Here is a 13,478-nt window from a genome sequence, read left to right on the forward strand (position 1 = left end):
TGTCTTTTGAGAGATTTTATTTTCATATATCACTGCAAGGCCAAATAGTCTGCTTCTAAATTACCACTAACTCTTGCCAGAGTCTGCTTCACTGGTTTTGCTGCCTTTCTTAGCAAAACCTCTAGGTCATGGCACCCACTCAATTGTGAGTCCTAACAGAGAAATTTCACTAGTTTGTGGCACCAATATTTGTGGTCCTTGCAGGGTGTGTTATGGAGAAGCACTGAAAACCTGAGTTTATCATTAGTTGATGTTACCTCAAGAACAAATACTGGGCATGGTACAGGTTCCTTGTTATTAAGGAACGTGAACTGTAATGTTTAGCTGTATGAAAATATTATTTTCCTGACATTCCCATCATATTGACCCTTTCTCTGTGTGTTTCAGGCTTGCTCCAAAGCCTAGCACTGCAGTCATAAATGTATTTTTCTATGCTAAATGGGATACTGGCTCACAGGGAGTGAAGAAGGAAGGAGCTTTGACATTGAATAATCTCCTGTCTTCATTGTTGACTTAGAGCACATATGGCAGGATTTATCACTGTTTTGTTCCATTCTTTATCTTATTCTGTGCTTCCTCACAGAATCAGAGGGTGGGTATAAGGTGTACCTGTACTGGCAAGTACAAGAAGAGTTTCCCATGATCTTTAGGTCCTTGTCCTTCTTCAGAGGAGCAGCTCTGTATTGACACAAGTTACTGAACGCCTTCTGATTTCTTCAGTGAGTTTTAGAGTCCTTCCCCTCCAAAAAGAGAAACACATATTTAAAACACAGGAGGAAGCCTGCATGTAAATTAGTACCTTAGTCCAAAGGCAACATGAAATATACTAAATTAGATGCTTCAAATGCCGATTTCTGCCATCACACAGAAAGGGCTGAAAGCAGCATGGCAGAGGGAGAGTCAGATAGAGAGCCCTGGTTGAAACATAGCAGAAGGTGTTAGGCAGTGTCATCAGGCAGACAAATATCCACTTTTGGTTGTGCTACACCACTGAATTTTGCTTATCCTGTTCCTCTTAAAGTACCATGAATGCTGAAACACAAGTCTAATTCTCATAAACTTCAGTTATTTTCTGGAATCTGGGTTTCAATTTCCACGGCACTTGTCACTCCTGCTAACACCAGCATCAAGGTTAATCAGATATGTAGCACCTCACGTGCCAAAACTTTAGGAGAGGAAGCAGAGGGGACTTTTCTGTTGCTGCCTTACTTATCTCTAATGTCCCCCCAGGCTTCCAAACCCTTGATCATGAAGACCAGATTGCTTTGCTGAAGGGCTCAGCAGTAGAAGCTATGTTCCTCCGTTCAGCTGAGATCTTCAGTAGGAAACTTCCTACGGGACATACTGTTCTTTTAGAAGAAAGAATTCGTAATAGTGGTAAGTGTCTTGTTTAAAGAGGAAAAAAACAAACCACACAATTGCACTTCTGTGTCAGTATTTTGCCCTTGAAAAGCTAGTAAAATTGTTTATTAGCATTGAAACAGGTTTATCTGAACGTTCTTATATTAACTAGAACAAATGTAACTCAGCTTTAAGTCTAAAGGTCATAAGGTAAAGGTTTCTTTATAAATACATTGCGAGTATTTTGGTGACGCAGTACCAAATAAACCCAGTGCAAGTCTCAAATTATAAGCGTTCAAGAACAATGAAGTACCACCATTTCAAATTATTCATATAAAATATCAACATTTATGCTTTCAAATGCAATTACTATGAGAATGAAACAAACAATAAAAGATTTTAGGATGTTGCTGGAGATGACTGTAGGGAAATGCATAATGTTAGCGTCAGTTTGGTAAAACTGAATCAAACTGCACGAGATGCATAGAATAATAAACATGGCATGTTCTCAGTATGTTTTCTACTTCTTAAAGTCCATCAAAGGCTCGGCTATGACAAATTCTACTGGTTCTAGACATTAATCTTAATAATTAAGAAAATTATCAAGGGCTGGATATTGTTTGTTCCCTAAAGCATGGAAAGTTGTGTTTTGCTTGTTACATATTCTTTGTGCCCCAGTGATGCAATACTGAATGTTTTACCCTTTTCTGTACTGACTGGCAGACTTTATCTACCCCTCAGCTACCTATCATTCAAAATTCTAATGTAACAAAAATTCCAAATCAAAGTGTCTGTCTACAATCAGAGAGACTGCTTTGGCTCTGAGTTCTGGCCTTCCTTTTTAATGGAAGAGATATGATAATATTTTACCTCAATAATAGTAATAGAAATTGGCTTGAACTCAGTTCTGAAACTTTAAATCAGTAATATGAAGGTACTATTGACATAAGCATAATTAGACACATACTTATATATTTGAAACCCTGAAAAGAAGATAGGAAACATGAGAATAACTCTCTGAAGGTGTGTAGTTAGTTTGGCCTAGTGCACTCAATTATAGGTTTAGATTTTGTAGGGTTGGTTTGTTTGTTTGTTTGTTTGTTTGTTTGTTTGTTTTTCATTTTGACTTATTATAAGAGGCTGCTGTTTGACAGACTGGAAATGGCGACTTTGAGAGTGATATGGATGGCCTCTGGTCCAGATTCTATGGGCAGAGAAGTATGCCAAGAGGCCAGAAATATTTCCTGGCAACTGTAATGAGTTGTCATGTATCCAAATACCTTCATTAAGAGATTTTTCTACTAGAAGATAACCTAATTTTTTTATTAAAATAGGTCTTAGAGAAATGAATCCCCATGAATACATGGTTACAGGAAGCTTCTGCTCCTCTAATTTGTACAGTGTCAACTGTTAATAAAAAGCAGAAGCAGGAAATACTTTGATCCAGAATACTACATAAGCTATTATGTCATACCAATTATTTTTTCTTTACTCATACTTTTAAAATAGTTTCATTCTCTGCAACTGTGAAGTCCAGATGAGATGCAACATCATTTGTTGCAAACTATTACTAGACCTATAGATAGTAATGATTTCAAACGTGGTATTATTTATTCCACATAAGGTTTTCCTGCAATTGTTTTTTACTGGGGGGAGGGGAGGGGGTTGCAAACCAAGGTAAATGACAAAGGAGTTCTGGATCAGAAAAAACCTGGGCTAAATAGTTTGCAAGAAATGAATCATGATAACTTTTGATGTGTGTATGTGTATATATACACACATATATATCTTACTGTGCTTGGAAAAGGCTCTCAAAAAGATTTTTTCCTCAAGTCGGCAATGTAAGAGGAAATACTACTGGAAGAATTGCTCCCTCCCTGTATTACAGGAGAATAATGTATTATCCAGGTTACTTGCTGCTGGCTGCGTTATTTCCTTCCATTAACAGCCAGAATACAGGACAAAATATCCTTTTCCATCGCCTTTATTTCTCCACTCTCTACAAATTCAAGTCTATTTAAACACATTTTCCTTGGGTGCACTTAATGGGGCTGTGACAGTAAACAACAAAAGCAGCTTGTAAATCTTTGCATCTGTAGCAGTGTTAACATAAGTGCTGCTACTGGTGCTATTTAACTGTTAGTGCTATGATACAGACCTAGAAGTCACTCAGAAAGTCCAGAGTCTTTCATTTTGGACTGACATTGCTGCATGCTAGAGTGTATCTGTCAACCTGGCAACGTCCCCTGCATGAAAAGGCTTAACTTTGTTTTTCAAATGCCTCTCTGCCTATGTTTTCAGTACTGGTAACTGCCTCCCAGTTAGTTGTATCACTTCCTTTGCATCAAAAATGCAAGCAAATTGGTTTATAAGAGGAAGGATTTTTAATAGGTAGGTTTGACTCTTGCATGCTTGCCCAGTGTATTTCTTAGTGTTCACTGAATTTTCATAGGAATCCTTGCTTGTCATCACAGAAGTTACCAGAGGCTTTTATTTTTGTTTGACTTTAAAAGCTCACATTGGTGAAATTTGGCTGCATGTTTTGTTTTAGTTTATGATAAATTCCAGAATTACACATTTAGGCAAATTGAATAATTGTTGGAAAAAAGCTGCTACTGAAACATCTTTATTTTTGTGGTTTAAATCATAGTAATTTTCAGGTGTCCCGAGTTTAAACAAAATGAAATAAACAAAATGAAACAAAATGAAATAAAGGCATCCAAATTCTTCTGTTATCATTGCTTACACATACAGGTTTCAAAAATATTAAATATGCAGTTTGCACCCCTGCATGTCGCAGGGCTCCTTACCAGGGAGTCTGGCTTGAATAACAGTCTCTACTAAATGTGATATTAAGTTAGAAACTTAAGCATCCTCTTCCAATCTTAACCAGTAAGAATATATACTACTAGAAACTGCAGCTGGCCATTATCATGTCATAGACCAGTCCAAGAGATAAAATGGATGGAAGAGATTAAACCCAAGGCAAATAAAGGAGAAAACCCAAGAGAATTACACATGAATTTGGAGATAAGGACCTTTTTGTTTGTTTGGTTGGTTGGTTTTTTGCATACACCTCACTGAAAAACAAGACTAAACACAGAAAAAACACTCTGCTGAGTTGAGAGTTTAGAAATCAAATTTATGGGTAACAAATGGAGAAGAAGCATCAGGATTATTCACGGCTCCCAGAAAAGTCCTAAACACTGTCAGGCCATCAGCCATAAATTATTGCTGTTAGTCAGAACTTCTGTCCACATATTTTTAGGTGCAGGCAATTGTCTGAATGTCACATAAATCCTATTGTGAAGCCTTAATGTCTGTATTCCTAAAATCAGGGGTGGGGATTCTGCCTAAAAGTCACAAGCTGTCCAGACTTCTGTCACCTGCCACCGTGTCTGCTTGGAAGCTGCTCTCTCTATTAATATTTATGCCTTCCCTAGTATGAGTGTACAGAATGAATTTTTTTTTCCTGATAAAAAAGCCAGAGATCTGGTGGTGATGACCTTTGAGCATTAGCAGCCTTTGCTTTTATTCTCATGCTGATGAGGTGTATTTTTATTTCTTAGCTTGAACATATCGCTTGAGTCCTGGTGCATCTCAGTGACTGCCTTTGTTTGTGTCCTTATGGTCTTTCTCTATAAGGTGTTATGGAAATTCTTTCATTAACTGCTCCTGAGACTGAAATCCTCTCCTACTCAGTCTAATATCGAGACTTAATGAGAAATGTAGACATTTTATTTAATGGTAATAAGAGCTCGTGCAACTTACTAATCTTATTTGATGCTTCACAATGCATACACCAGTTGTGATTGATTCATTCTGTGAAAGGCTGACATCCTAGTAATTTAAAGTTTATTTTCTTTCTGTTTTTTTGAAAGCAAACTTCCCCCATTATCTAGCAGTACAGTATTTTTAAAAACAGAGCTGAAATACTGAACGTTTTTTCAATGAGCATTTTTAGCTTGTTTTCCTAAGGACGACTGCTTTCAGTGGTCATGAAAAGCCTCAGATTTTTATTCCATCATTTTATTCTACAGAGCAGTCCTACTAATTTCAGTATCAGGGCATAAGATGCTGTCTGATATGAACAGAAATGGAAGAATCTGGACCCAAATTTTCAGTTTGCAGCAGGACACCTGACATTGTGAAATATATTGCTGTCTGCCTGGATGGGTTACAGGTGCTGAAGTCCAACAAGATACAAGGGAAAAAAAGAAATAGCCACAATTTCAAAGTATTGGCAAGATGCCACCTTTTGCCCTTGAATGTGGATATAAAGTCCCCATTGATTTGGACAAGAGACTTCTGCAACCAAGGACAAAATTTGGCACTGGAACAATGGATACTTAATCGTGCTGCCTTTGGCTTCTATTGTTTGATTATTAGTACTGAGTAACTGTATTCCTTCAAAACCTCATTGTGTTGGGGTTTATGCAAAGAAAAAAAATGAAATTATCTTCACTGCTGAGTCCAAACAATCTAAGAGAAAGCAACCTGGCCAGTATCTTGCCCCTTCTTTCTAAACGTACCTGCTAATCATAAGGGTCTAATGATCCAAATGGTCATATGCATCCATACAGAAGGAGTCATCTGCTATCCTGTGACTCGACTCAAAACTGGCACACTGCCCAAAATATTTGGAAATTAGGACCACTTTAAATTACAGTGTAGGAAAGTGCTTTTCTGTTCATATATGGTACTTCACAATCTACCACACTGAATTAGCCAGTGCCGTGTTCCTGAATTACAAATAAAACTGATAAAAGTGTTTAGAACTTATTTACAGAGTTAATTTATACCCATGAAAACAAGACCAGATGTCAGAGGACCCAACCTCTTTTCTTCTGCACAAGTGTGCTTCCCCAGGCCAAAAAGTTATTTAAATAGGCTCAGCCTACGCGGCCGAGCCCAAGGCAGCGCAGGTGCTGCTGATGTGTGCCAGACCGTGCTTCCCTCCCGACTGCCGGTACTCAGGCCACTGCCAAAGGATGGTATGTGGCAATGTCGTTTACATCCTCCTTGCAGGTTTGGTTTGTTTGTTAGTTTGTTTTTAACTAAGGTTTCCTTGCTGAAAATGATGGCTTCACAGTGGCCCCATTGATCACTTTTGAGAAGATGTTGTTGCTTTTTTTTTTCTGTCTTGGTGGTGAGTTCTCCTCGGCACATGCTAACCTCTCATCTAAGCTGGCCATTTAGCCTCTACAAGGTGATGACAGAGCAGAGGTCACATGAACATGCTCTGGTGTATCTTCTCTACTGGCTAGATTTTCCCCTTCTCAGCTCTCAGCATCAACACGGTGAATTTGGTCAGTGTTTAAAAGGTCGCTGATGCATTTGAACAGGCTAGAAGGCAGAGTTCATATGCAGCATATAAAACAGTTCTGGTAGATGAAAGACAGTGAAAGAGAATACGTAATTTTGCAAGTAATTGATATATTTAATTTTCATAAAACAGCTACTAATATATCCTTGGTTTAATATTCACTGGCACCTCCATGTTTATCAAGAAAAAAATCTCTTTATCCGCATTAATCACACAGTGCTATTTACTGTTAATTAGTACTTACTCTCAGGCTTTGTTCTTGTAATAGACTAATCTATGCAGTTTTAATCAACAGCCAAAATAAATGAGAGAATACTGGTCTCAAAAACCTGGCAATACTGACTTGATACCACAGTAAAAACATATATTCCAGGATTATGTTAACCAGATAATTATTTATGGGCTGACACTGCAAACCTTATGAAAGTATCAGTCATTTTACTTTCAGAGAGAAATCATAGGATCAAAACTATAAAAAAAGCCAGGTCTAAAACCATGCTTTGTCTCAAGCTTTGGATAGAAATCAGTTGTGCAAGTAAGGAGTACTGAATGGATAATGCTCATGGGTTTAAATCTGCTCCAGTCTAATGCCGCAAGACTGTATTCAGTAAAGCTAGTACTTCCCATTGCCTGCCCTGGGGTTCACAGCCAGTCATCCATTAACACAGCAAAATCAGTCAAATTAATTGCAGTATCTCCCACAGATGATAGAATTGGGCTGGCGGTTAGGCAGAAATCCATGTTATTCAGAATGACTCACAGTGCAATATGAAGGAGGGGCATCTTCTTATTGCCATGAAACTAAGTTTGGGAAAACTTTCTGAAAAAAAAAAAGTTAAGAAGGACCATTAACATGGGCCAGGAAGCTCTTCCTACCTGACACGTACTGGGCAGAGCTCTTGTATGATCTAAATAAAGAGGAGCTAACTTTTCTATTCTCAATGAAGACAGAAATATAACTTTATTGATTTGGGTTTTTTTCACTTCTGGAGTGTGATTTGTAAAAATGTCGTCTGAAAAGTCAGATAATTCCTTTCTCCTCTAGCCTTTCCAGTTACAAGCACCAAATCACATTTAATTCTTTTTCTGATAACCTGAATTGAAGCGACAACTTCTTGTACAGTAGATAAGAAGAAAAAAAAAAAAAGCAAGAACTATAAACATCTGTTTCCTGCTTTTCTGCTTTCTGGTGGAGCTTATTAAATCCAAACTGAAGCATTTTCAATCACATTAGAAAACAGCCCCCTCTTGTGACGGAACAGTGGTTCTGTAAAGTGTATACAGGGTGATGAAATAACAGGGAAATTCCAGCACGGATGGGATGAGGGCGAAAGTAGTAACCAAGCAAAAATGATCCTAGTCTCCAAATTGCTCGTTTTACACTCATAATTGTCTTGTGACACATATCTGTTTAAAGGTTCTAAAGTTCCATTCTCTTTAGTAAAAGCAGGATAAGAGTTGTGTTGCTGAAACATCCCTTTTTAATGTCACCACTTTTATTTTCTGTCTGGAGTACATCTATACTATTTTTTTATTTCACCCATCCATGCTTTAGTTTCTTAATGTGAGATTATAAGCCTTCTGGGGCAAAGTTTGTTTTACTGCACACTTATCAGTACCTTGACCAGTGAGAACCTGAATTAGTTACTCCACACCCTGTTCATCAGCATCATCTTCATCTCAATTTTGCTATATTGAGACCAGGACTTGAGGAGCTTTGTGGTCAGCAAAACAATGAATTCATCCAGCTGAAAACTAACCTGACCATTAAAAAAAAAGAGAAAAAAAATCAAATAGTGAGTATGAGAAACAAATGATGGGAGACTTAGTCACAGCCCACTTCCTCCCATTTCCTGTTTGCTGCCAAGATGATTGTGCCCAGAGGTGCAATACCTTGCACAGAGATTTCTAAAAATATCCAGTTTGTCTTGGACTTTTTTCATGTCATTGCTGAGCTATTCACTTTCACGAAAGGCATTCATTTGCTCTGCTCTATGGCTCAGCTAGACTTATTTTTCTTGTTTCTAGATTCACGTGAACTTTAAGACTTGGGTGTGTCACATGTGTGTGTTCCTTACATCTGCCATATTGCAAGGAACTTTGGCATTTAAAATTACCCAAGAGAGAACCAGGCAGTTCCCCAAAAGTTAGCAATAAGAAGTGTTCCAAATTTTAAATAGTTAACACTGATGACTAATGACATAAACCTCACAGAACGTTAGATGTGATGACAATTCTTTGCTTGGTATAGAGCTCCAGCTGTGTTACTAACTTCCACAGGATGAGCTGACCCACATCACATGTATCAGCTTAACTGACTTGGACTCTTTTCAACAGTGTTGGACTTATAACAAAACCAAGATTTGTGGCTTGCAATCTGAAGTGAACACAGGTTGTTCATGTCACATGTTTAAACACACCATCCAGCCATGAAACAAACCACATCCTACAAGACCATACTTTCACTGTGTTGGGATGCATAACTATTACAATGAATAAGTTCTCACAGTCATAGCAAAATGTGACTTGTTCATAGTTAAGTCAAATGACTTCATGTCACCTTTCTTTGAGTTCCACCTGCTGAGTTTCATTTTTAATTTCCCCTGTTGGAGGCACTCCAAACCTTAGCAGTCCTGGACTTCAGACTTCTTTCCTGCGGTTTCCACACCAAGTTATTAAGTATTCTCCCAGAACAGCTCAAAGTTATGTATAAAATGACACGAAATCTTATGATCCTCCTCTGTGGGAACAGAGGAAGTTTCCATCCTTTCAGCCAGGGAAGACCAAAAGGCTTCTTGCTGCAAAACCACTGGCTTAGATCTTTGTACCTCGTTGGTGCCACAGCTTTGGAGTTGCAAGCAGCCACTGTCAACAGTCAAGTGGCTACTCTGAGTGACTCACCAGTTTAAAAAAAATGAATTTGATGTCACAGGACCTACTTCTCTTTTACACCAAAAAGCAGAATGAAGTACATCTGTAATTTAAGGCTAAGTAAGAACATTGTGACCTGATGACAAAGTCAGTAAGAGGAAGCCCAGTCAGCATGCCCCAGTTTGGTAACCCCAAAGATGAGAGAATTGCATGATCCCATTCTTGAACTGAGTTGGATTTAAATTATTTATGGCTCTGTACTTTATAATACACTAGTCTGTGCTTTAAGGTAGTAGAAGTTGCAAGCAAGTTTACCCTGGACTACAGGTAATCCTAGATCTAGCTAAAGTTTCAGGCTACATAAAAGGAGCAATTAAGACTCTTTATGGAGACAACTGAAGCAACTGCCCAAGGCAGTTAGCTGTAGAGTTGGGCTAGAAATAAACCATACATCCTCAGATGTTTCTATATAACTAATGTAAAGATAGGGAACATGGAGACTGTTACGCAAACTGTGCATACTGGAATCAGAAGACAGCATATCAGCAGATAGTGAGAAAACCTTGTATGAAACTTGTCTTGAGGAGCTAGCTGGACAAACCTGTAGAGGAGAAGGAGTTGCTTGAAAGAAAAACTCTGAAACCATGTGAAAAGAAATTACCAGCACTTGCCTGTTTCTACCATGATCTGGAAAACAAAAGGGGGATGTGCTTGCACTTTTGTAACTGTCTTGCATCAGACCTGATCTGTGTAGTAAATTTCTCCCACTAAGACAGTCAAGGCTTCAAATTCTAAATAATTGCTGTGTGGCAATAAACCAGATTATTTCAATAATTAAAAAAATATTATAACTTTTTTCTCTCCCAGGTATCTCAGATGAATTCATAACTCCCATGTTTAATTTTTATAAAAGCATTGGAGAGCTGAAGATGACACAGGAAGAATATGCACTGCTCACAGCCATAGTTATCCTGTCTCCAGGTAACTGCTAATCCAAAATTAAATATTAGAGGTATTGGAAAGAAAGCATGAGGAGCATGACCTAAGACTTGTAAAAACTTACATTCTACATAGAGTAAAAGAGTATGCATACTTATTCAGGATATTCAGCTGTTAAACAAGAAAACAAGCACACAAATCCAGACTCCAAATGTCCTGCTACACCTTCTGGTTTTGCATACAAAGAAAAAAGTGCTTAAATACCCTGTTTTTTAAAAAATTACTGGTATCTCTAAACTGCTTAACTTAACAGGCTTCTTCCTTTCAGAAAATCCCAGATGTGCTTACATGCATATCACCACAGATCATTGTGGAATGTCACATTTTTTATAGGGAAATTGGGAAACCCTATAACTTAGGACAGAGAATGGCAATGAGAGTCTTCAGCCTTTATGAACAAACACCAGCTGGCAAGAGCAGAAGGACAGTAGCAAGTTTCTCTCTCGACTATGAGGGCAAGTGCTGGAAACTGACCTTTCAGAAGTATCAGGATAATAGTGTCTCAGCCCTGATTACAGGCTTTGCTGTAAAAAACTAATTCTTTGACAACAAAAAACTAACCAGCTCTACCTACAACATATGGAGAAATTGCGAAGTGCCATCATAGGAATGGGAGAAGCCTGATGCTTCAGAACAGAAGACAGACACTGAGGTTTCCAAATCAGGTTCCATGGAAGATGGGAAGATGAAGCAGCTCTTGAGTCAGTGTGGCTCAGGCAATTTCTTTGCACCAAAAATTTCAGTAACAAAAAACCCCATCCTCCATTTTTCCTCCCTCTCCAAACACATACTTTCTCCATATGAACAAAATAAAATACAAGTATTTTCTAACAAAGAAATTTCATCTGAGGATGAAGATGTTTGATTTCCCTCTGGTGACCTGTATGCACACTCTTCTCTGCTGGTCAAATTCCCTGGTTGTGCTACCTCTGCAAGACCTTATGCTGTGTGGCTCAGCTGGCACAATGCATCGCGGGATGTACTCAGGAGCAGAACTGCATTGGGAGACGATGCTTCAACCCCAGAGAAACATTTCTGAGTTAAAACTCTTCCATTTTTGAAAAAGTTGAAAGTTTTCCCTAGCTAGAAGCGGGAAGCTTACATGAAAACCCCAAATCAAAAATACAATATTAGAGCACTTTTATTCCCCCTCAATTTGAAAAGAAATATTCTTGTTATGTGTGAACATCAGTACCCAGTGTAAAGATTTCAATACTTTTATGTTCCTTTATGAGTGTGCATATTTACATTGTATCAGAGCATATACTTGCTAATTACCTCTTTTCTTTTAAAACCATAACCAGATCGACAATACATAAAGGACAGAGAGTCTGTGGAGAGGCTTCAAGAACCACTGCTGGATATTCTACAAAAATTCTGCAAACTTCACCACCCAGATAACCCTCAACACTTTGCGTGTCTTCTGGGCCGTCTTACAGAATTACGGACATTTAACCATCATCACGCAGAGATGCTGATGTCATGGAGAGTGAATGATCACAAATTCACACCTCTTCTCTGTGAGATCTGGGATGTGCAGTGATGGAGACTTTTTACTTCATTTTAGGAAAAATATCTTTTTAAAGGACCGCATAGCATTTATTTTCATAGAAAAATACCCCACAGTATATTAAATGTTCTTTACTGCATTTTTATAGAAACATGCCATGGGTTCATAAAAGTAATTTTATTCACTATACACACAATATTGTATAGCTATCAGATTTTTCACAAGTGAGTATAATTGTCTCTGTATTTATATTTGCTGATCAGAAAGAGTCCACCAGCTCCTCAGAGGAACCCTGTTAATTCCTGCTGCAATTAAGCTGATTGCAGTTACAGTTTCTCTTGACAAATGGGGAAATGCAGGTTTCCATTCACATTTTTTTCATTGCAGTGTTTTTGTGCTTGGCCTTCGTTAAAGAATATATTCCAGATATTTATGGTAATAAAGCAGCTGAAATGATCAGTGCTATAGTCATTTGCTGTTCAGCTGTGAAATGTGTTCATGTAAGATGTACAAGCTCTTATCTCTTCAGAAGATGAAAAATTATGTAATGGAGAGATGCCACACACACACACAACTTCTCATGATATAAACATGTAACTTCATTTGCATTATTATTTCAAAGTAAAAATTATACAGTATCTATGCTTTGTGGAAGTGCATCACAGGTTGTTTTACTTTAATACTTTTGATTGCTGGGGCTTAGCAGCTCTGAAAACATACCATCAGCAACACCTCTGCATCAGGTAAGTGTGTTCAAACGCTGTGGCGAGGCGGTGCGGGCTCCCTGATGCTACCGGGGGCTGCAGGCAGGGTCGGTGGTTTCGTTGTGCCTGGGTCTGCTCTGAGCAACGTGAAGCCAGACACCTGGGACACCGATGTGCTGACCGTGCTGTCCTGCAAACCGCGGCCCAGCACCACTGGCAGCGAGGAAGAAACTGGGTGTAGAAAGGGCTCTTTGCATGGCTGCCCATATGTCAAAGAGGATGGGACCAGACTCTTCATTGGTGCACAACAGCAGGATGAGGAGTAACAGGCACAGACTGCAGCATAGGAGGTTCCATCTGAATATGAGGAGAAACTTCTTCACTTTGAGGGTGAAGAACTCTGGAACAGGCTGCCCAGAGAGGCTGTGGAGTCTCCTCTGGAGACATTAAAAACCCACCTGGACACACTCCTGTCCTCTCTGGTCTAGGTGAACCTGCTTTAGCAGGTGGGTTGGACTAGATCAGAACTATTTAAGGACTGCATATAGAAGTAGTTACATTTATACCGTCCTAAAATTACATTCGGCCTTTTGGAGGCAACTGCGAGGCTGACGTGGCCCCCAGTGAAAATGAGTTTGACATCCCCGAGCTCGATGATCTCCGGAGGTCCCTTCCAACGCCAGCCATTCTGTGATGCTGTGAAAAAGGCGCCTGTGTGTATAAGTGC

The 13,478-nt window shown here is 38.8% G+C and overlaps 1 protein-coding gene across 7 annotated transcripts in view; it reads left to right on the top strand.

The window, feature by feature from the left end:
- The window catches only part of NR1H4 (nuclear receptor subfamily 1 group H member 4), a 42,969-nt gene extending 30,284 nt beyond the window's left edge, over positions 1-12,685 (top strand). For all 7 annotated transcript variants that reach the window (XM_065044187.1, XM_065044195.1, XM_065044203.1 and 4 more), the window contains 3 exons: positions 1,231-1,377; positions 10,406-10,519; positions 11,842-12,685. In XM_065044187.1, coding sequence (XP_064900259.1) covers positions 1,231-1,377; positions 10,406-10,519; positions 11,842-12,080 — 500 coding nt within the window. In that variant the 3' untranslated portion in view covers positions 12,081-12,685. The remainder of the gene's footprint in view (positions 1-1,230; positions 1,378-10,405; positions 10,520-11,841) is intronic.
- Positions 12,686-13,478: the final 793 nt, after the last annotated feature.

This window comes from Columba livia, chromosome 1 (assembly GCF_036013475.1).
Source record: "Columba livia isolate bColLiv1 breed racing homer chromosome 1, bColLiv1.pat.W.v2, whole genome shotgun sequence".
In the NCBI taxonomy this organism is placed as follows: domain Eukaryota; kingdom Metazoa; phylum Chordata; class Aves; order Columbiformes; family Columbidae; genus Columba; species Columba livia.